The following is a 17,322-nucleotide window of genomic DNA, read 5'->3' as shown; positions in this document are numbered from 1 at the left end:
CCAGCAATTTCTCCTTTCTGGCATCATTAATTTGTCCTGCTTTCCACCGGCATGTAAACATATTATTTCTCCATTTAAAAAAATTTGGGGCTAGAGTGATAGTACAGTGGGAAAGCATTTGACTTGCATGCAGCCAACCAAGATTTGATCCCCCGCATCCCATCTGGTCCCCGAAGCACACCGGGGCAATTTCTGACCACAAAGCTAGGAATAACCTCGGAGCATCACCAGGTGTGACCCAAAAAAAGAACTAAAAAAATTAACTTAATTTTACTCCAGCTACAGACCATATTCCTCTGTTATTCCTCTGCCCATTTGTCCAGCAAAACTTATTTTTAAAATGACTGTTTAAAATGTTTTAAAAATGGGACTTTTTGCAGTGACTCACTGTCCATTCCATCTCAAATCCTTTAAATCAAGCTTTTGCTCTGCCAGTTCACCAAAATAGTTCTCATCAACTTCGTTGATGAGCACATATTGCTAAGTCCAGTGATGATGACTGCAATCCAATCATCAGCCCTCACTCTCCACTCTACCTAACCCCTAAGCAGCATTGGCACAGAGAAATACTTCCTTTTCTCCACACATTTTCTGTACCTTGCTTCCAGAACACTCTCTTGGTTTCCTAAGACACGAAATTCATCACTCCTCAATCTCTTTGGCTAGTTTCTCCTCCTTCAATCTGAGACCTTCTTTATCAGACCTTGAACCTTCCCTTTCCCATACTCACTGCTTCAGAAACCTCAGCTCATCTTATGTACACTGGATAATTCCTCTGAATTCAAGAGGCATATACCCTACCAGCTCCTTGGCATCTTTACTTGAAAGTCTGAAAAGATCTCAACTACTCTACCAAAATTGGTTTCCCCACACTATTCCCCTTCACAGACTGGAGCGATAGCACCACAGATAAGGTATTTTCCTTGCATGAGCCGACCTGGGTTCGATTCCTCTGTCTCTCTCAGAGAGGCCGGCAAGCTACCAATAGTATCCCACCCGCATGGCAGAGCCTGGCAAGTTATCCGTGGCATATTCTATATCCCAATAACAGTAACAAGTCTCACAATGGAGACGTTACTGGTGGCCACTCGAGTAAATTGATGAACAAAGGGATGACAGTGACAGTGATTCCCCTTCACAGTTAGTGGCAACTTCATAAAACCAAGTGTCACATAATCAGCTCAGCAATGAACAATGGCCATGCCTACATATGGCCTAAGTGTCTACTAGGTAGGGTTGTTTTTTTACAGTTTATCACTTCTCGACCTTGTTCTAACCATGGCCTCCTTGCAACTTTTTTATTTCTTGTGCCCCCTGTCCTACCAGTTAGCCCCTGGTAGTCTCATATTGTGGCCCCATTTACATGCTTTTTCACTTGTGGTCCAGTTTGATATCCTGGAGACGCACAGGGAGCCATATGGGTGTGGGAAATGTTGGCCTCTACCATCTGTGTTTATAGAATTGCACTCTATGGTAGAGGTTCCCAAACTCATTTAACCTACTCTTTAAAAAACAAATCAGTCACTGCCCCCTGGACATCTACCTTTCTTAAACAAACAGAAAGCATCCCCACAATTGCACCTGAGGTTATTACTGACCCCTCATTAGTCCAGCACCCCCAGAAGATGGTATCACCCATTCTGAGAAACCTGTATTCATACAACAAAATTACCTACACACTGTGTTTCTAAAAATGTATCCCCATTGTTAAATAACACACGACTGGGGGCTGGAGCGATAGCACAGCGGTTAGAGCACTTGCCTTGCACGAAGTCAACCCAGGTTCGATTTCCAGTATCCCATATGGTCCCCTGAGCACCACCAGAGGTAATTCCTGAGTGCAGAGCCAGGAATAACCCCTGAGCATCGCCGGGTGTGATCAAAAAAATAAGATTAAATAAATAACACACGACTGCATGTCCACTTAATGAAACTCAAAACTTTTATTCCCAAATTCCTCATCCAACCTGTCAGCAAATTAGATTGGTTCTACCATTCACAATGTACTCAGAAGAACCCAAGCCCTCACACAACTTCCACTGCCACCACCAGCTCCAAGTCACCATGATTTCTCTCCTAATCCTTCCAACAGTCTAACTGTTCTCCCAGCGTCTATCCTTCTCCTCCCTCAACTAGTCTCCTCCCAACACAACAATCAGGATGATCCTTTTAACATCAGTCAGGCCACATCGAGCCTCTGTTTAAGAGTCTACATTCACTCCACACTTCACTCAGGGTGAAATTCAGAACCCTGATAATGGTCTACCAGGCCTTCTAAAATGCCATCATCCTTGTTGCTCTTCTGACTTCAACACCTACTTTTCTAACCCTCGCTCACTCCAGTCTAGCCACAAGTGCCTCCCTCTGATTCTTCAATAACTCTAAGTACATCCATCCATAGGACTTTTATACTAGCCTACAACATTCTTCCCCCAGGTATCTGCCATATCTAAGTATTTCCCCTTCCAAATCCTTGCCAAATGCCAACTTCACAGTGAGGTTTTCTTTGACCATCCTATACACTCCTACACGCCTACACATCTACACTTTCTGGCACTGACTCCCCTCTCCTTTTTCCTTTTTTTAATTCCCAAAGAATCCTTATCATCTTCTAACTTGCTTGTTAACACATTAATACCAATAAGTACCACTGGGTTCTAACATTTTGTCATGACTTAACCAACACGAATCTCAGAGCTGGTGTCAGCATGTTAGTGATGTTGGCTATGGTGGTGATCTTTGTGATGCCTGTCCCCTCACTCCAGAATAGTTCACTGAGGTCAGGCATCTTGCCTCTTCTGGTCTCTGTTGCATCCCCAATTCTTCAAAGGGTACCCTGTATATATTTTCCACACACACATGTTGACGAAATGAGTGAAACAAGATCTCTGTTTTCTTTATCAGATGTTGCTGCTGAGCCATTATTACCTAATTATAGTAATTACAAATAAACACAGTTCACAGGTCCATGAACATTCACTACCTCGTTCTTCCCACTCTCACGTTTAGAAATTTCCAAAATAAATGGATGTCTTTTCATAGTAGTGGAAAATCAGACACAGAGAGTTTCTGTGAAATAAGTTTCACCCCTCTGAAGATTTTAGGAAACAGTGTACATAGAGAGGAGCAAGGAAATCTACATTTTATTTGGCTTTCTAAGCTATATTTGAATAGCTGTTTAACATATTACTAATCACTTCATCAGGGTCTCCAGCCTGCTCATCTCTAAAGCAGAGGCCTGCTGAGAAAACCTCCACCTTTTACAATTACAGCAATTCAAATATTTCCTTGCACTTTCATATATGTGCTCTTCCGAATATTGGCTTCACACATTTACCTTCAAAAGAAGAAATTCTGACTCTAGTAGTATGATTTCATGCTTGTTTCTTCACTTCTAAATTTTCTTCATTTTCATGGCTACGTGCTGCAGCTGAGATGTTGAAGGGTGCATGTTTAGTTAACGTAGTTCTGCAATAATTCCCTCTTGAAGCAAACCTGTTATCTAGATTCATCACTTGAAGAGCTGGAAGGGTGATGCTGGCTTTATGATCATATTTATGTCAGAGCTTGCTAGACTACCGTTATTTTTATCATCTGAGGAGCAGAACTTACCATCTTCTTCTTATCTTCCTGGAAGTGCACATCCACAAACATCCTTCCAACAACGTAAGGGAGAGCACTTTCAATAAAATTGACACACTTGTCCCATTGAGGCAACAATGTTGTGGTCCCCTGGATTACCTGTAAGGAATATGGATTCCGGTTCAGTGTCACTTGGATAAAAATCTAGGACTGAAGAATTTCAAGCCAGTCTACAAATGGTAGTAAAAGACAGTCTACAAAGCAAGGCACACACAGCCCATATAAGGGTGTCCACCATCTGAAATCAGACGATGAAAACCTTCTGGTCTGCCCCAGCAATATTTAAAACTAACTAAAAATTGACACTAGTGACCACACCTAGAGGTGCTGAGGGGCCACCAGGGCTACACAAAGTAATACTTTGGGGACAACCTAGTTCTGGGGATCAAACTCACCACCTTTCACATGCCAGACATATGGTCTATCACTTTCATTTCCCTAAATGAAAATATCTAACAGTGGATATGCTGGGTTTTTTTTTTTTTTTTGCTCGCTAATGTTTCACATTAAGTAAAGGATTTGGCAATGGCATAGCTTTTCAGCAGCGGTCAGGGCCATGAGGGGATTCTATCCAAATATCCAGGCAGTATTTAATGTCTCTTGATAGCCAAATCCCCACCAACAAAGGTCTAGAATGGGTGATCAAAGTTCCTGACCACTGAACATTTCCATACTCTGGAAAGCACCCTCACCAGCCTCACCAGGAGGTGACACACCATGCACCACCCATGAAGCACACTGACATTATGACATGGTAAAGAACCCATTAGTGGGGCCTGAGCGATAGTACAGTGGAGAGGGTGTTTATCTTGCACACAGCTGACTGGGGTTCAATCCCCGGCATCCCATTTGTCCCCCAAGCACAACCAGAAGTAATTCCTGGGTGCAGAGCCAGGAGTGGCCCCTGAGCATTGTCAGGTGTGACCCAAAAAGAAAAAAAGAAGAACCCACTAGTAACCCAGTAAAAAGACAGATGGATGTGATTTTTTCCATTTGTTCCAATTAAACCACTACAAGAAAACATTTTCAAGCAAGTAAGCAGGTTCCAAAGCAGGACTTGGAAGGCTCAGAGGTTTACTCTTGGTGCTGAAAGCAAAGAAATAAATATTGATTAAGTTGTCTTCAGAGACTGGGAGTTTGGACTGCTCCAAATGTAAAGTGAAGGCAGTCAGAAAGTGAGGGAGGCCCCAAGAAGGGGCACTGGAGGCCCTTGTACAATTTTGGACCTGAGGCATGTCCAGTGCTAATGGGATGAACTCTTAAAGTCATCAGGTCTGTCCCTATGTGCTGGTAATCCAGCTCTCCCAGAGGTAAGATGACGCTAGTTTAAAAGCCCTGGAGAAAGAGTTCCTACAATCTTCTTTGGCAATTCAATATTATATTTAGCACTTTATGCTCAAGGAACTTCCCCTCATTCCTAACCTCAAATTTTCATGCACTACTTCTCACACTTCTCTCTCATTCTCTTCCCAGTGGGGATGGAAAGCAGCTGGGTGCCTCCATCTTTCATGTCATCCATATGAGGTAAAAATACACACACATATATAATCTACTTGTTTTGTAGCTTAACCCTTGGTATGACCTCCACACAAGTGGATTTAGCTGTGCTATAGAAAATTCAGGATTCTAATGTCTTTAAAAGGCCAAAATGTCTCGGCAATAATTCTGTGACTCCTCAAGTAAGAACTTCTGTACTTTCTGGGATCTATTAATGGAGATGTCTGTTAAACGAAATGACATCACAACTTATAAAATTTATCATTCACTTGAATGCAAAGCGATAGAAAAATTAACACACACACATGCGCACACACATATATTGATTGATTGATTGATTGTTTGAGAGCCAAACTTGGCTGTGCTCAGGGCTTACTCCTGGCTCTGTGTTCAGAGATCATTCCTTCCAGAGTTCAGGGAACCATACTGGGGATCAAATCAAGGTTGGCTGTGTGCAAGGCAAGAGCCATACCCCTTGTACTATCACTCCAGCCCTTAACTTTGTGATAAGACTGTTTTGCACCACTCATTTGTGGTACAGAGAAATAAAAGACTGGAATAGACAACATCAAACAATGACAAATGGGCTGGAGTGATAGTACAGTGGGTAGGGCAATTGTCTTGCACTTAGCTGACCTGGGTTTGATTCCTGGCACTCCAAATGGTTCCCCGGGCCCACCAGGAGTGATTCTTGAATATAGAGGCAGGAGTAAGCCCCGAGCACTGCCAGGTGTACCCCCTCCAACAAAAATGACAAACCCTTGATCTTGGATTGCAAAACTAAGATTACCAAGCCAGATAGGGGAGGAATTGAGGAAATGAAGAGGTGAAATAGCAGTGACACAGGAATAATAGTATAGGCTGTTGGGCACTTTGGTGGTAATGCAGTGTAGTAAATGTAAATCAAGATCATAACATGAATATATCTATTGTAAACTTGTTACCTTAACTACAACAATAATAAAATAATTACAATATTAAATCCTTAAAAGACAATATAAGCCAAAAAATTTTTAAGTTCTCTATCGGGCTCACTTACTCAGGCAAAAGGCTCTGAAACAAAGATAGAAGTAACCAACCTGGATGAAAGTAGAACAAGAGTAGGAGAGAAGCAAAAGTTCAAAATCCACACAGTAGTACAGAAAGGCAGAGAGAGAGAGAGAGAGAGAGAGAGCACAAAGGGTTAAGGCACAGTTCTGACTTAGAATAGATTCAAAGATTGAGGATCGGGGCCGGGGCGATAGCACAGCGGGTAGGGCGTTTGCCTTGCACGCGGCCGACCTGGGTTCAATCCCTGGCATCACATATGGTCCCCCAAGCACTGCCAGGAGTAATTCCTGAGTGCAAAGCCAGGAGTAATCCCTGAGCATCGCTTGGTGTGACCCAAAAAGCAAAAAAATAAAAAAAATAAAAGATTGAGGATCAAGGTGAAGTTAAAGCTAAAAGTCGATCCCTAGATTAAAGACAAAACTTCACCATCTAATACAGTTATCAATGGTTTGCATGTTCAAAACATTGAAAGTGAAAGGTCAGTGCAAATAAATCACTTGTAAATATTAAAACTATAATTATAGGACCAGAGTGATAGTTCAGCAGATTAGGGTGCTTGCCTTGCACACAGTCTACTTAAGTTCCATCCTCGACACCCCATATTGTCCCACGAGCTTGCCGAGAGAGACATCCCTCAGTGCAAAGCCAGGAGTAGACCCTGAGCACCATGAGTTGTGGTCCAGTAACAAAAAAAATATGTGACCAAGTTAAAAGTAATGAGGGAGGAGAAATGGGTATAAGCTGATAATAGGAAGAATGAAAACAATGTGAGGGTTTTCAATAACGCTCTAAGTACCTTCATGCAGCCCTGCCAAAGTAAGACTTGTGTGTTCTTTACCATATAAAAGATTTATCTCTCTAAAAGTAAATAAAGGGAGGAAAGGAGATCTTGGGATGTACATCTCTCTCTAACCAATCCCTAAAACTGATTTTTATTGCACTCGTTAGCACACAGACTGATCAACAGATCAGTGACATAGCACTGCAATCTTCTTAAGTTACTTACCCGGGAGAATTCCAGCCACCTATACTGAAAGCGCCTGCTAAGGTTTGGAATTCTGGAATAGACCATCCTCCACACCAAATAGTTGGCAATGGTCCTGTTGAGAGAGATGCATATTTATTGTATTTAGGTTGCTATCTGATTTTCTGCAGAATACTTTGGGGAAAACTATTGGCAAAGTTCCATGGACTTCTTGCTTGTACAAAACTGCTGAATTTTCATTTGAGAAATGTCACAAGATGATGCAATGTCAATAAGCACAACCAAAATTGGCTTGCTCTGTATACTGTTGGTGGAAATGTAAATAGGTACAGCCTCTATAAGGAGGACAGTATAGGGAGTCCATAAAACAAATAAAAATGGAAATTTCACAGCACCCAAGAATACTGCTCCTGTGTGTTTATCCAAACGCTACTAAAACACTAATTTGAAAAGATATTTGCACTCCAATGTTCACAGTAGCATTATTCACAATAATCACGAGATGGAATTAACCTAAATGCCCATCAATAGACAAACAGATAAGAATATTGTGTCCTAGATACACGCAACGGAAGACTGCTCTGCCATTAATAAAATGATGAAAATGTGCTCCTTGGTACAAAATGGATGGATACTAAAGTGATTATACGACATGCAATAAGGAAGGAAAAACAATTACTGGACGGTTACACTCATGTGAAATATGAATCACTAATATAAGCACTCTGGCAAGAAACAGTGAAACTAATGCCTAGATTCCATGCTAACCGTGGTGGTTACTGGAGGGAAAGGCAGAGGGGTGACAGTGGGAAGAGTGAGTAGAAGGGTCCTTTGGTGTTGGTAATTGAGCCAATTACACACAGAGAGGCATATCACCAAACCCTAAAATTCCACAATATTGTAAACCAGTGATAAGTCAGTAGAAAAAAAAACATTTTTAAAATTGGGGGACTGAATATATAGTACAAGGAGTACCTTGCACTTGGCTAAACACACTTTGATGCCCAGGAACAAATATAGTTCCCCAAGTATATGACCCCAAAATAAATAAGTGAACAAAACTGATGGCATTCCCAAGCTCACATTCTCTTTGGAATCCATATTTCTTTCTTGCCTCTTGAACATATATACCAGGACTGGAGCGATAGCACAGCGGGTAAGCATTTACGTTGAACATATGTACCTCTCTTTCTCTCCCCTGACATCTCTCTAAGGAAATGTCTCCAATAAAAACTATTTTGTGGGACTGGAGTGATAGCACAGTAGGTAGGGCGTTTGCCTTGCACGTGTCCGACCTGGGTTCGCTCCCCGGCATCCCATATGGTCCGCTGAGCACTGCCAAAAGTGATTCCTGAGTGCAGATCAAGGAGTAAGTCCTGTATATCGCTGGGTGTGACCCAAAAAAGTAAAAACCAAAAAAAAGCAAACAAAAAAAAACTATTTTGCTTCACAAATAAATAAATAAATATTTGGCTTGTGGTGCACCACCTGGTACAGATAGTAGCAATAAAGGTTCTAGTGCCAGGCCTTTGAGGGAGCATTTCCCTCTCCCTCTCAGGGCAAGAAGTCCTCTGTTGCCCAGCCTGCCAAGTCCAGAATTAATGAAGACCTACTCTTTTTTTTTGCTTTTTGGGTCACACCCAGCGATGCACAGGGTATTACTTCTGGCTCTGCACTCAGGAATTACCCCTGGCGGTGCTCAGAGGACCATATGGGATGCTGGGAATCGAACCTGGGTCAGCCTGGGTCGGCCACGTGCAAGGCAAGCACCCTACCCACTGTGCTATTGCTCCAGCCCCTGAAGACCTACTTTAAATGATGAGGAAACTTGATAAAAATGCAGGTGTGTATGTTTTGCATTTGGGGAGATGATGTTGGGCCACTCCCAGCAATGCTCAAGGATCACTCCTGGTGGAACTCAGGGGCCTATATGGGTGACAGGGATCAAACCAAGGTTGGCTACAAGCAAGACAAGTACCTGACCTCCTGTACATCTATTTTGCCCTATTTCTTTTGCCTTTGGAATAGTGATAGACTGATGAATAACATCCAGATTAGCATCCAGGTTCTATACTTACTAGTGAGGTGAACTTCAGCAAATCACTTAAGGTCTCTAAATTGTCACACAATGAGGGTGGTCCCTACCTTATAGGGATATTGTGAGGTAAAAAGAAATAAAATGATGTTTGACAGAGAGTAAATTCCAGATGTTTGTGGTGCTCACTATCAAATATATGGACATTTTGTTCACTGTTGCATTTTTCTATCAGCGAAGGATGCCCTGACCTCAGAAGGAAATGTGAAGTGAGTTAATTTCTAACTCAATAGCGATGATGAATTTTTAATGACCCATTCGTCCCCTCCCAGCTGTGCCATTGCCATGGTGACTAATAGCACACATTCCTGAGATGACTCTTGGGTCAGCCAGCCATGTGAAAGCAGTGTGACATGGTGATGGCAATTGACCTATCAAGAACCACCCGGCTTCTCACTGGCATGGCATTCTAACCCAATGGGCCCACGTAACTGGCAACATTTTCAGCAGCTATACTCAATGGCTGTATAATTAATTTATGCAGTGATAGACTGGGGAACATATTAAGAAGGTTTTAAATAAATACAGAATTGAACTTTCAAAAGACAGAAATAGATTTCCAAAAGCAAATTGGTTCATTTTTCAGGACATATTATCCACATGGGATTAGGATAATACAATGACAATGGATGTAAATTCACATCTCATTAACTTTGTGACTACTTCAAATCATTTTTGGCCAAAAACTTGTCAGATTTGGTTGAACCACTGCTCGACCACCTCTCACTGACCCTGATGGCAAAGTAAAGAGTATCAGAAGAGTCACTTCCTCCGTTTTCTTGCTATTTACTGATGCTTAGTGATAGTTTTGATTCCTGTCTCTGCTGAATTTGGGTGGTGGTCAATGTTTGGGGCCAAGTCTAGCTGTTTTGAGGATCTATTCCTGGCTCTGTGCTCAGGGATCACTTCTGGTGGCATTCATAGGACATATCCAGGGTTGGCCACATTCAAGGCAAGTGTCTTAGCCCACCCTCTATTATCTTTTGGCCTCTATTTGTAGAATTTTCAAGATCCTTGTCCATTTGGTAAGGATGAGTCCCAATAATGACAAAATAAAGATATACAGAGATTTTAAAGTTTGCTTTACAAATCCAGTGGACCTCATTGGGGTTTCTGTACCTTGCCTTAGTTTCCCCCACTCTCATCAGTAAACCCCAACCCTCACCCATGTACTGAATATATATATGAATTATATATATATAAGTATATATATATAATTATATACTACATATATATTATACACATATAGTTCTATGTCGTTCCTTTGGATCTCTTCCTCTTACGTCTCCATTTGTGAGCAAGACAAGAAGTGATTGTAGAGTACTTATTGTTGACTAAAGTAGTGCCCCAGGTGGCATGTAAGTTGTAAAGAAATAGGAACCCAACCTTAAGATTCAGAGAGTTTAGAGTTTAGTCATGGGTACAAGACTTCAGAGTTCAAGTTTGTTTGGTATTCAGCCTTCTGAATTGAAGGCGCACAGGGTAAGGACATCGGGGATCCTGCTTCCATTCCCTCAGTCAGCTTGAGCTGAGCACACAGATGAGAACTACTAATTCCAGATCCTGGGGAGATGGAATAAAAAGAGAAAGATATAGTGCCTGATCATCTGGAGTTGCTGAGCAGGGACAAGAAAGAGCATACACCCACGCTGACTACCAAGATAGGCTTCACGAGAGGGACAGGGTATGGGCTAAGTCTACAGTATGGGAGACACATTAACTCTGGCCCTACTGCATCATATTCTAATTGCTTATGAGCTGGAGGAATAGCTGGTTGAGCCATCATCCATGGACGTGAACAGGGGGTCAACTATGGTGATTGCCACCGGCAGCAATCAAGGTCCACTAGCAAATGTCAGTGGGGTAGAGTATGTCCCTAACACAACGTCTGATTGTTCTTCACCTAAAATTAATATTCGCTGGATGTCTGAGTAGTGCTGGATCCGTAGGTGCAGATTCAAGGGAGAAGATGCCTGATGTGTAGAGACCCTTCTGTGAATTAAAAAGATCCTTCCTCAAGGGGGCAGTGATAAACCAGTATAACTGGGGACAAGGCTAACTTGGGGCCTGATGGTGGCAATCCAAGAGGCGGTGTGTTGAAACTGTGCAAGAGGGCTTTGAAAGTGTGGGTACTTCCTGCCCCCTTTAAATGTAGGTATCTCATGCTACCTACAATCCCTGCAGCACTGCCATCAGAGCGATGACATCACATCCACTTTATCCATCTGGAAACCTGAGGTCCAGAGCTCCTGCATAATTCCTCGCAATCACACGGTGGGTCTCCGATTTAGTAGAATCATTGAAAGGATTTTTAAATATCCAGGTCTCAGGCCACCCCAGATTAAAAGTCAGTATCTCTAGTGGAATTCAGCTGAATTAGCTATAAGTACCCCTCCCCTCCGACCTGGCTGTGTGTTGAAGTCCTAACTGCAGCCAAGATGGAGAACCAGTGAGACAGCAATGGCACCTAGACCCAGCTAGATCCACATGTAGACCTGTGTGCTCTTCCCCATACTGCAGGGTACTGAATGAATGTCCTGAGCTCAGATAAGGCTTCCTGGCCCTCCAACACTCCACCAAAGACGCTTCTCAGAATGCTGGGGGTCTGAAGGTAGAAGAGGGCAGGGCAAAGCCAAGATGCGAGGTGGTGAAGGGCGGCTGGCTGGCACAGCGAGACAAAGGCGCTGATGAGCTGCGCCACTGTGTTCTAAATATACTGACAGACGCCGGGAGATAGCTCTGGAGTGCTAACATTACCGTGCCAGGAAGAGCCCTGACCGGAATGACGGAATCACTGCCACCTAATGCTCAGATACATCATGAAACAAAACAAAAATCAGACTCAGCAACAGTCCTTGAAAATACCACCGAATTTCCCCCCCTAGAAGTCTTCTCAGCTGTATGGTAATTTCCCCAAATGGCAAGAAATAAAATAGAGGAAAGCAGAGCATCCTCTGAGACAACCCACCAGCAAGAGCAGCAGGAACTCATTTCCTGAGCCTTTGACGCAGGAGGGTTTTGTGTGAGAGCTTTTGTTCTCAATTAGAGGTAGCATGCATTTGCATTGCATTTAGGAGGTCATAAAACACCTTTGATCTCCATGAGATGCTGTAAGGGGGGGGTGTATTATCATCATACTGGGTCCGGAGGAAGGAAATGAAGGTCAGAAGAGAGGCACTTGCAAAATGAGTCCAATCTAGGACTAACATCTCTATGTGCAACTTCCACAGCTTTCACTTGCTCCTTTCATCCTAAGGTGAGACCAACAGGTTCTTCTCAAAGCTTCTCAAACCCAAAGAGATCTCTAAATCCTCGAGGCTGGCTGGCAGGGTGCTTCAAGCAGTAGTTCCCACTGGCCCACCTCACCACAGACCTACCGACTTACAAACTCTAGAGAGGGCCCCGTGCTGGTATTAACACATCCTCATAAACTTTAATGGGTAGATGAACGCCCTAGGGACCTTCTTCCATGGCAGATTCTGATTCAGCAAGCTCTGACAGGTCCGAGGAGCAGCAATGGTTCTGCGTGTCTAGCAAGATCTCAGACGCGCAGCCCACAGTGCTGCTCTGTAGGCCAGACGTCAGGCAGCAAGGCTGCAGCTACCCGCAGCATTGCCGGGCCCCCTCGGAGGCCCACATATCAGCACATTCTCCGCAACAGCCTCTAAGAGGATCATTTCACTTTTGTGTTTATTACGCCTGCTTGACGTGAATGTAACGCTGGAAACAGGGAAGATCAGAACAGCTTGGCCAACTCTCCAGGGGTCTGCTTTAAGCCAGCTGGCCACAGCCCAGTTCAGATGCAAGGGAGCTCCCCAAGCTCAGGGCTTGCCAAGAAGAAAACATTCCAAGTCAAAACCTCTCTGACCCAATCCTTTTTCAGTCTCTCCCCATCCCACTGTCGCTCCTCAGATCAAGTGAGATGGTGAGTGTGGTCTCAGGTCAGCGGTGGGAGGTGGAGAGGGGATAAATAAGGAGGGAAATCTACAATGCCCTCAGCCATGAAATAAATGTCTTACAGTTGCTGTGCCAAGAAAACAGGCTGGATTCTATTGCATTGGCCGATTTCCCTGGTGTAAATATTCTGACCAAAGCTGACTTAAAAATCTCCATCACTCATCAACACACTAAGAGATGTACAGACCTTGAAGGACCCAAAATATCACTGCAACCTGACGCCCTTTCCATCTTGTACAAAAGTCCTTTTCCCCAAGAGCAACCCCAAGCTCATGTCTCCAAATGTTCCCCAGTCCCTACTCCCTTGAATCTCAAAGGCCATTATGGACTCTGGCACCACGTCTACAGAATCTCATTGCTCTAGTTTTGTACCATATACCACTTGCCAGAAAATCAGCACCACTGCCTTCATAGCCAGTCAGAGAAGCCTAATCCTACCAGCATGGCAGAGGGTATGATGTAAGTAGTCAAAAAGTGAGCAGCTGGGGCGCTGGAGCGATAGTACAGCTGGGAGGGCACTTGCCTTACAAGCAGCCAGCCCAGATTTGATCCGCAGCATCTCATATAGTGCCCCGAGCACCACCAGGAGTAACTCCTGAGTCAAAGTCAGGAGAAACCCCTGAGTGTCGCCAGGTGTGACCCCCCAAAAGCAAAAACAAATAATAAAAAAAATTTAAGTGAGAAGTTGTGCTGGAGAGAGTACAGTGGGGAGGGCTGACCCAGGTTTGATCCACATCATCCTATATGGTCCCCTGAGCGCTACCAGGACTGATTACTCAGTGTAGAACCAGGGGTATTCCCTTAACATTACCAGGTATGGCCCCAAACAACCCCAAAAAGTGAGCAATTGATGCCAACCCAAGATGACTTTAGAAGCCTGAAAATGGCAAAAGAATTGTCAGTCTCCTTAAACCTGAAAGCTTTGTAACTTTCCACATGGTGATTCTATAAAAGAATAAAAATTTTTTTTAAAAAAGAATTCTCAGTCTCATGGTGGAGAAACAGTACAGAGATTATGACATTTGCCTTGCATGTGGCCAACCCTACTTCCATCCCTGGATGCATGAGCACCACCAGAAGTGACCCTTGGGCACAGAGCCAAGAGAAACTCAAATGTGGCCCAAACTACTCCCCCCGCAAAGAAAGAGAGAGAGAAAGAGAGAGAGAAAGAAAGAAAGAAAGAAAGAAAGAAAGAAAGAAAGAAAGAAAGAAAGAAAGAAAGAAAGAAAGAAAGAAAGAAAGAAAGAAAGAAAGAAAGAAAGAAAGAAAGAAGAGATGGGTATTCGAACATTGTATAACTGAGATTTAAACCTGAAAACTTTGTAACTTTCCACAATAAAAAATTTAAAAAAAAATAAATAAAATAAAATAAAAGAAAGAAAGAAAGAAAGAAAGAAAGAAAGAAAGAAAGAAAGAAAGAAAGAAAGAAAGAAAGAAAGAAAGAAAGAAAGAAAGAAAGAAAGAGATGGGTATTCGAACATTGTATAACTGAGATTTAAACCTGAAAACTTTGTAACTTTCCACAATAAAAAATTTAAAAAAAAATAAATAAAATAAAATAAAAGAAAGAAAGAAAGAAAGAAAGAAAGAAAGAAAGAAAGAAAGAAAGAAAGAAAGAAAGAAAGAAAGAGAAGAGAAAGAGGGAGGGAGGGAGGGAGGGAGGGAGGGAGGGAGGGAGGGAGGGAGGGAGGGAGGGAGGGAGGGAAAGAATGCCTTCTATCAGTGCTTATCTGAGCACCTGTCTGTCATCAGGGCAGAAACCATGGAGGTAAATAAGAAGAGGTAATTTCAAGAAAAGTAAGTACTTGTTAATATTTCCTCCTGGCTACACAGGTATACTACATTTCCCCAAATGTTATATGGCCGTATGCTTGCACTCTGGCCAAAGGGATATTGGCAGAAGTAAAAAAGCACACTTCTACATCCTCAGTGAGGAAAAAAACTAAGAGCCTTCCCTCTAAAATCAGGGACGAGACAAGGATGCCCACTCTCACCACTCTGTTCAATATAGTACTGGAAGTACTTGCAATAGCGGTTAGGCAAGAAAAAGATATTAAGGGAATTCAGATAGGAAAAGAAGAAATCAAGCTCTCACTGTTTGCAGATGATATGATACTATATTTAGAGAACCCTAAAACCTCTACCAAGAAACTCCTAGAAACAATAGACTTGTATAGTAAAGTTTCAGGCTATAAAATCAATACCCAAAAGTCTATGGCTTTCCTATACAAATAATGAAAGAGAATGAAGTGACATGAAAAAAGCAATCCCATTCACAACCATGCCTCAGAAAATCAAGTACCTCAGATTCAGCTTAACTAAGGAAGTAAAGAAGCTTCACAAAGAAAACTACAAAATACTACTTCATGAAATAAAAGAGAACATAAATAAATGGAAAGATATCCCCTGCTCATGGATTGGGAGAATTAAAATTGATGAAATAGCAATACTCCCCAAAGCATTGTACAGATTTAATGCGATCCTTATATGGATACCCATGACATTCTTCAAAGAAATGAAGCAAGCACTCCTGAAATTCATATGGAGCAATAAGACCCATGAATAGCTAAAGCAATTCTTGAGAAAAATAAGATGGAAGGCCAAAAGTATAGAGAGAGTATGGGGAATATTGCCTGCGATGGAGGCAATGGGAGGGTGGGAAAGGTGGGGTATACTGGGAATAGTGGTGGTGGGGAATGTGCACTAGTGGAGGGGTGGATGTTTGATCATTGTGTGATTATAACTTTCGGGCATGAAAGCTTGTAACTATATCTCATGGTGAATCAATAAAATTTTAAGGAAAAAAAAGATGTGAGTGAGGCATCACCTTCCCCATCCTCCAAATCAACTACAAAGCAGTAATAATTAAAACAGCATGGTACGGAAACAAAGGCAGAGCCACAGACCAATGGAATAGGGTTGAATATTCTGACACACACCCTCAAATATATGATCATCTAATCTTTGGAGAGGGAACAAGAAACGTGAAGTGGAGCAAGGAAAGCCTCCTTAACAAATGGTGCTGGCAAAACTGGACAGCTACGTGCAAAAATAGGCTCAGATCTCTACCTTACACCATGTACAAAAGTCAGATCAAAATGGATTAAAGACCTCAACATCAGACCAGAATCCATCAGGTACATTGAAGACAAGGTTGGCAAAACCCTCCATGACATTGAAGCTAAAGGTATCTTCAAAGATAACACACCACTGACCAAGCCAGTAGAAACAAAGATAAAAAACGGGACTATCTAAAACTAAGAAGCTTCTGCACCTCAAAAGAAACAGTGACAGGGGCTGGAGTGATAAAATAGCGAGTAGGGTGTTTGCCTTGCACGCGGCCGACCAGGGTTCGATTCCCAGCATCCCATATGGTCCCCTGAGCACCACCAGGGTAATTTCTGAGTGCAGAGCCAGGAATAACCCCTGTGTGTCGCCGGATGTGACACAAAAAGAAAAAAAAAGAAAGAGTGACCAAAATACAAAAACAGTCTACAGAATGGGAAAGAATATTCATCCAACAATACCCATCTGATAAGGGGTTGATAGCAAGGATATACAAAGCACTGGTTGAACTCTACAAGAAGAAAACATCCAATCCCATCAGAAAATGAGGCGATGAAATGAACTGAAACTTTCTCAAAGAAGAAATCTGAATGGCTAAATGGCACATGAGAAAATGCTCTACATCACTAATTATCAGGGAGATACAGATCAAAACAACAATGAGATATTGTCTCACACCACAGAGACTGGCCCACATCCAAAAGAACAAAAGCAACCGGTGTTGGTGCGGATGTGGGGAGAAAGGGACTCCTTCACTGCTGGTGGGAGTGCCAACTTGTTCAGCTCTTTTGGAAAACAGTATGGACAATTCTCAAAAAATTAAAAATTGAGCTCCCATTTGACCCAGCAATATCACTCCTAGGAATATATACCATAGAGACAAAAAAGTATAGTAGAAATGACATCTGCACTTGTATATTCATTGCAACACTGTTTACAATAGCCAAAATCTAGAAAAAACCCCAAGTGCCCAAGAACAGATGACTAGTTAAAGACACTATGGTACATCTACACAATGGAATACTATGCA

The 17,322-nt window shown here is 42.5% G+C and overlaps 1 protein-coding gene across 2 annotated transcripts in view; it reads right to left on the bottom strand.

Annotated features, from left to right (window-relative positions):
- PHEX (phosphate regulating endopeptidase X-linked) overlaps positions 1–17,322 on the bottom strand; it is a 256,340-nt gene that overhangs the window by 163,862 nt on the left and 75,156 nt on the right. For both annotated transcript variants that reach the window (XM_004612239.3, XM_012933584.2), the window contains exons 10-11: positions 7,196–7,289; positions 3,613–3,741 (exon numbers count right to left, since the gene is read on the bottom strand). In XM_004612239.3, the coding sequence (XP_004612296.1) occupies positions 3,613–3,741; positions 7,196–7,289 (223 nt within the window). The remainder of the gene's footprint in view (positions 1–3,612; positions 3,742–7,195; positions 7,290–17,322) is intronic.

This window comes from Sorex araneus, chromosome X (assembly GCF_027595985.1).
Source record: "Sorex araneus isolate mSorAra2 chromosome X, mSorAra2.pri, whole genome shotgun sequence".
NCBI lineage: Eukaryota > Metazoa > Chordata > Mammalia > Eulipotyphla > Soricidae > Sorex > Sorex araneus.
The sequence above is the reverse complement of the archived record's forward strand: the minus strand, read 5'-3'. Positions and strand labels throughout refer to the sequence as shown.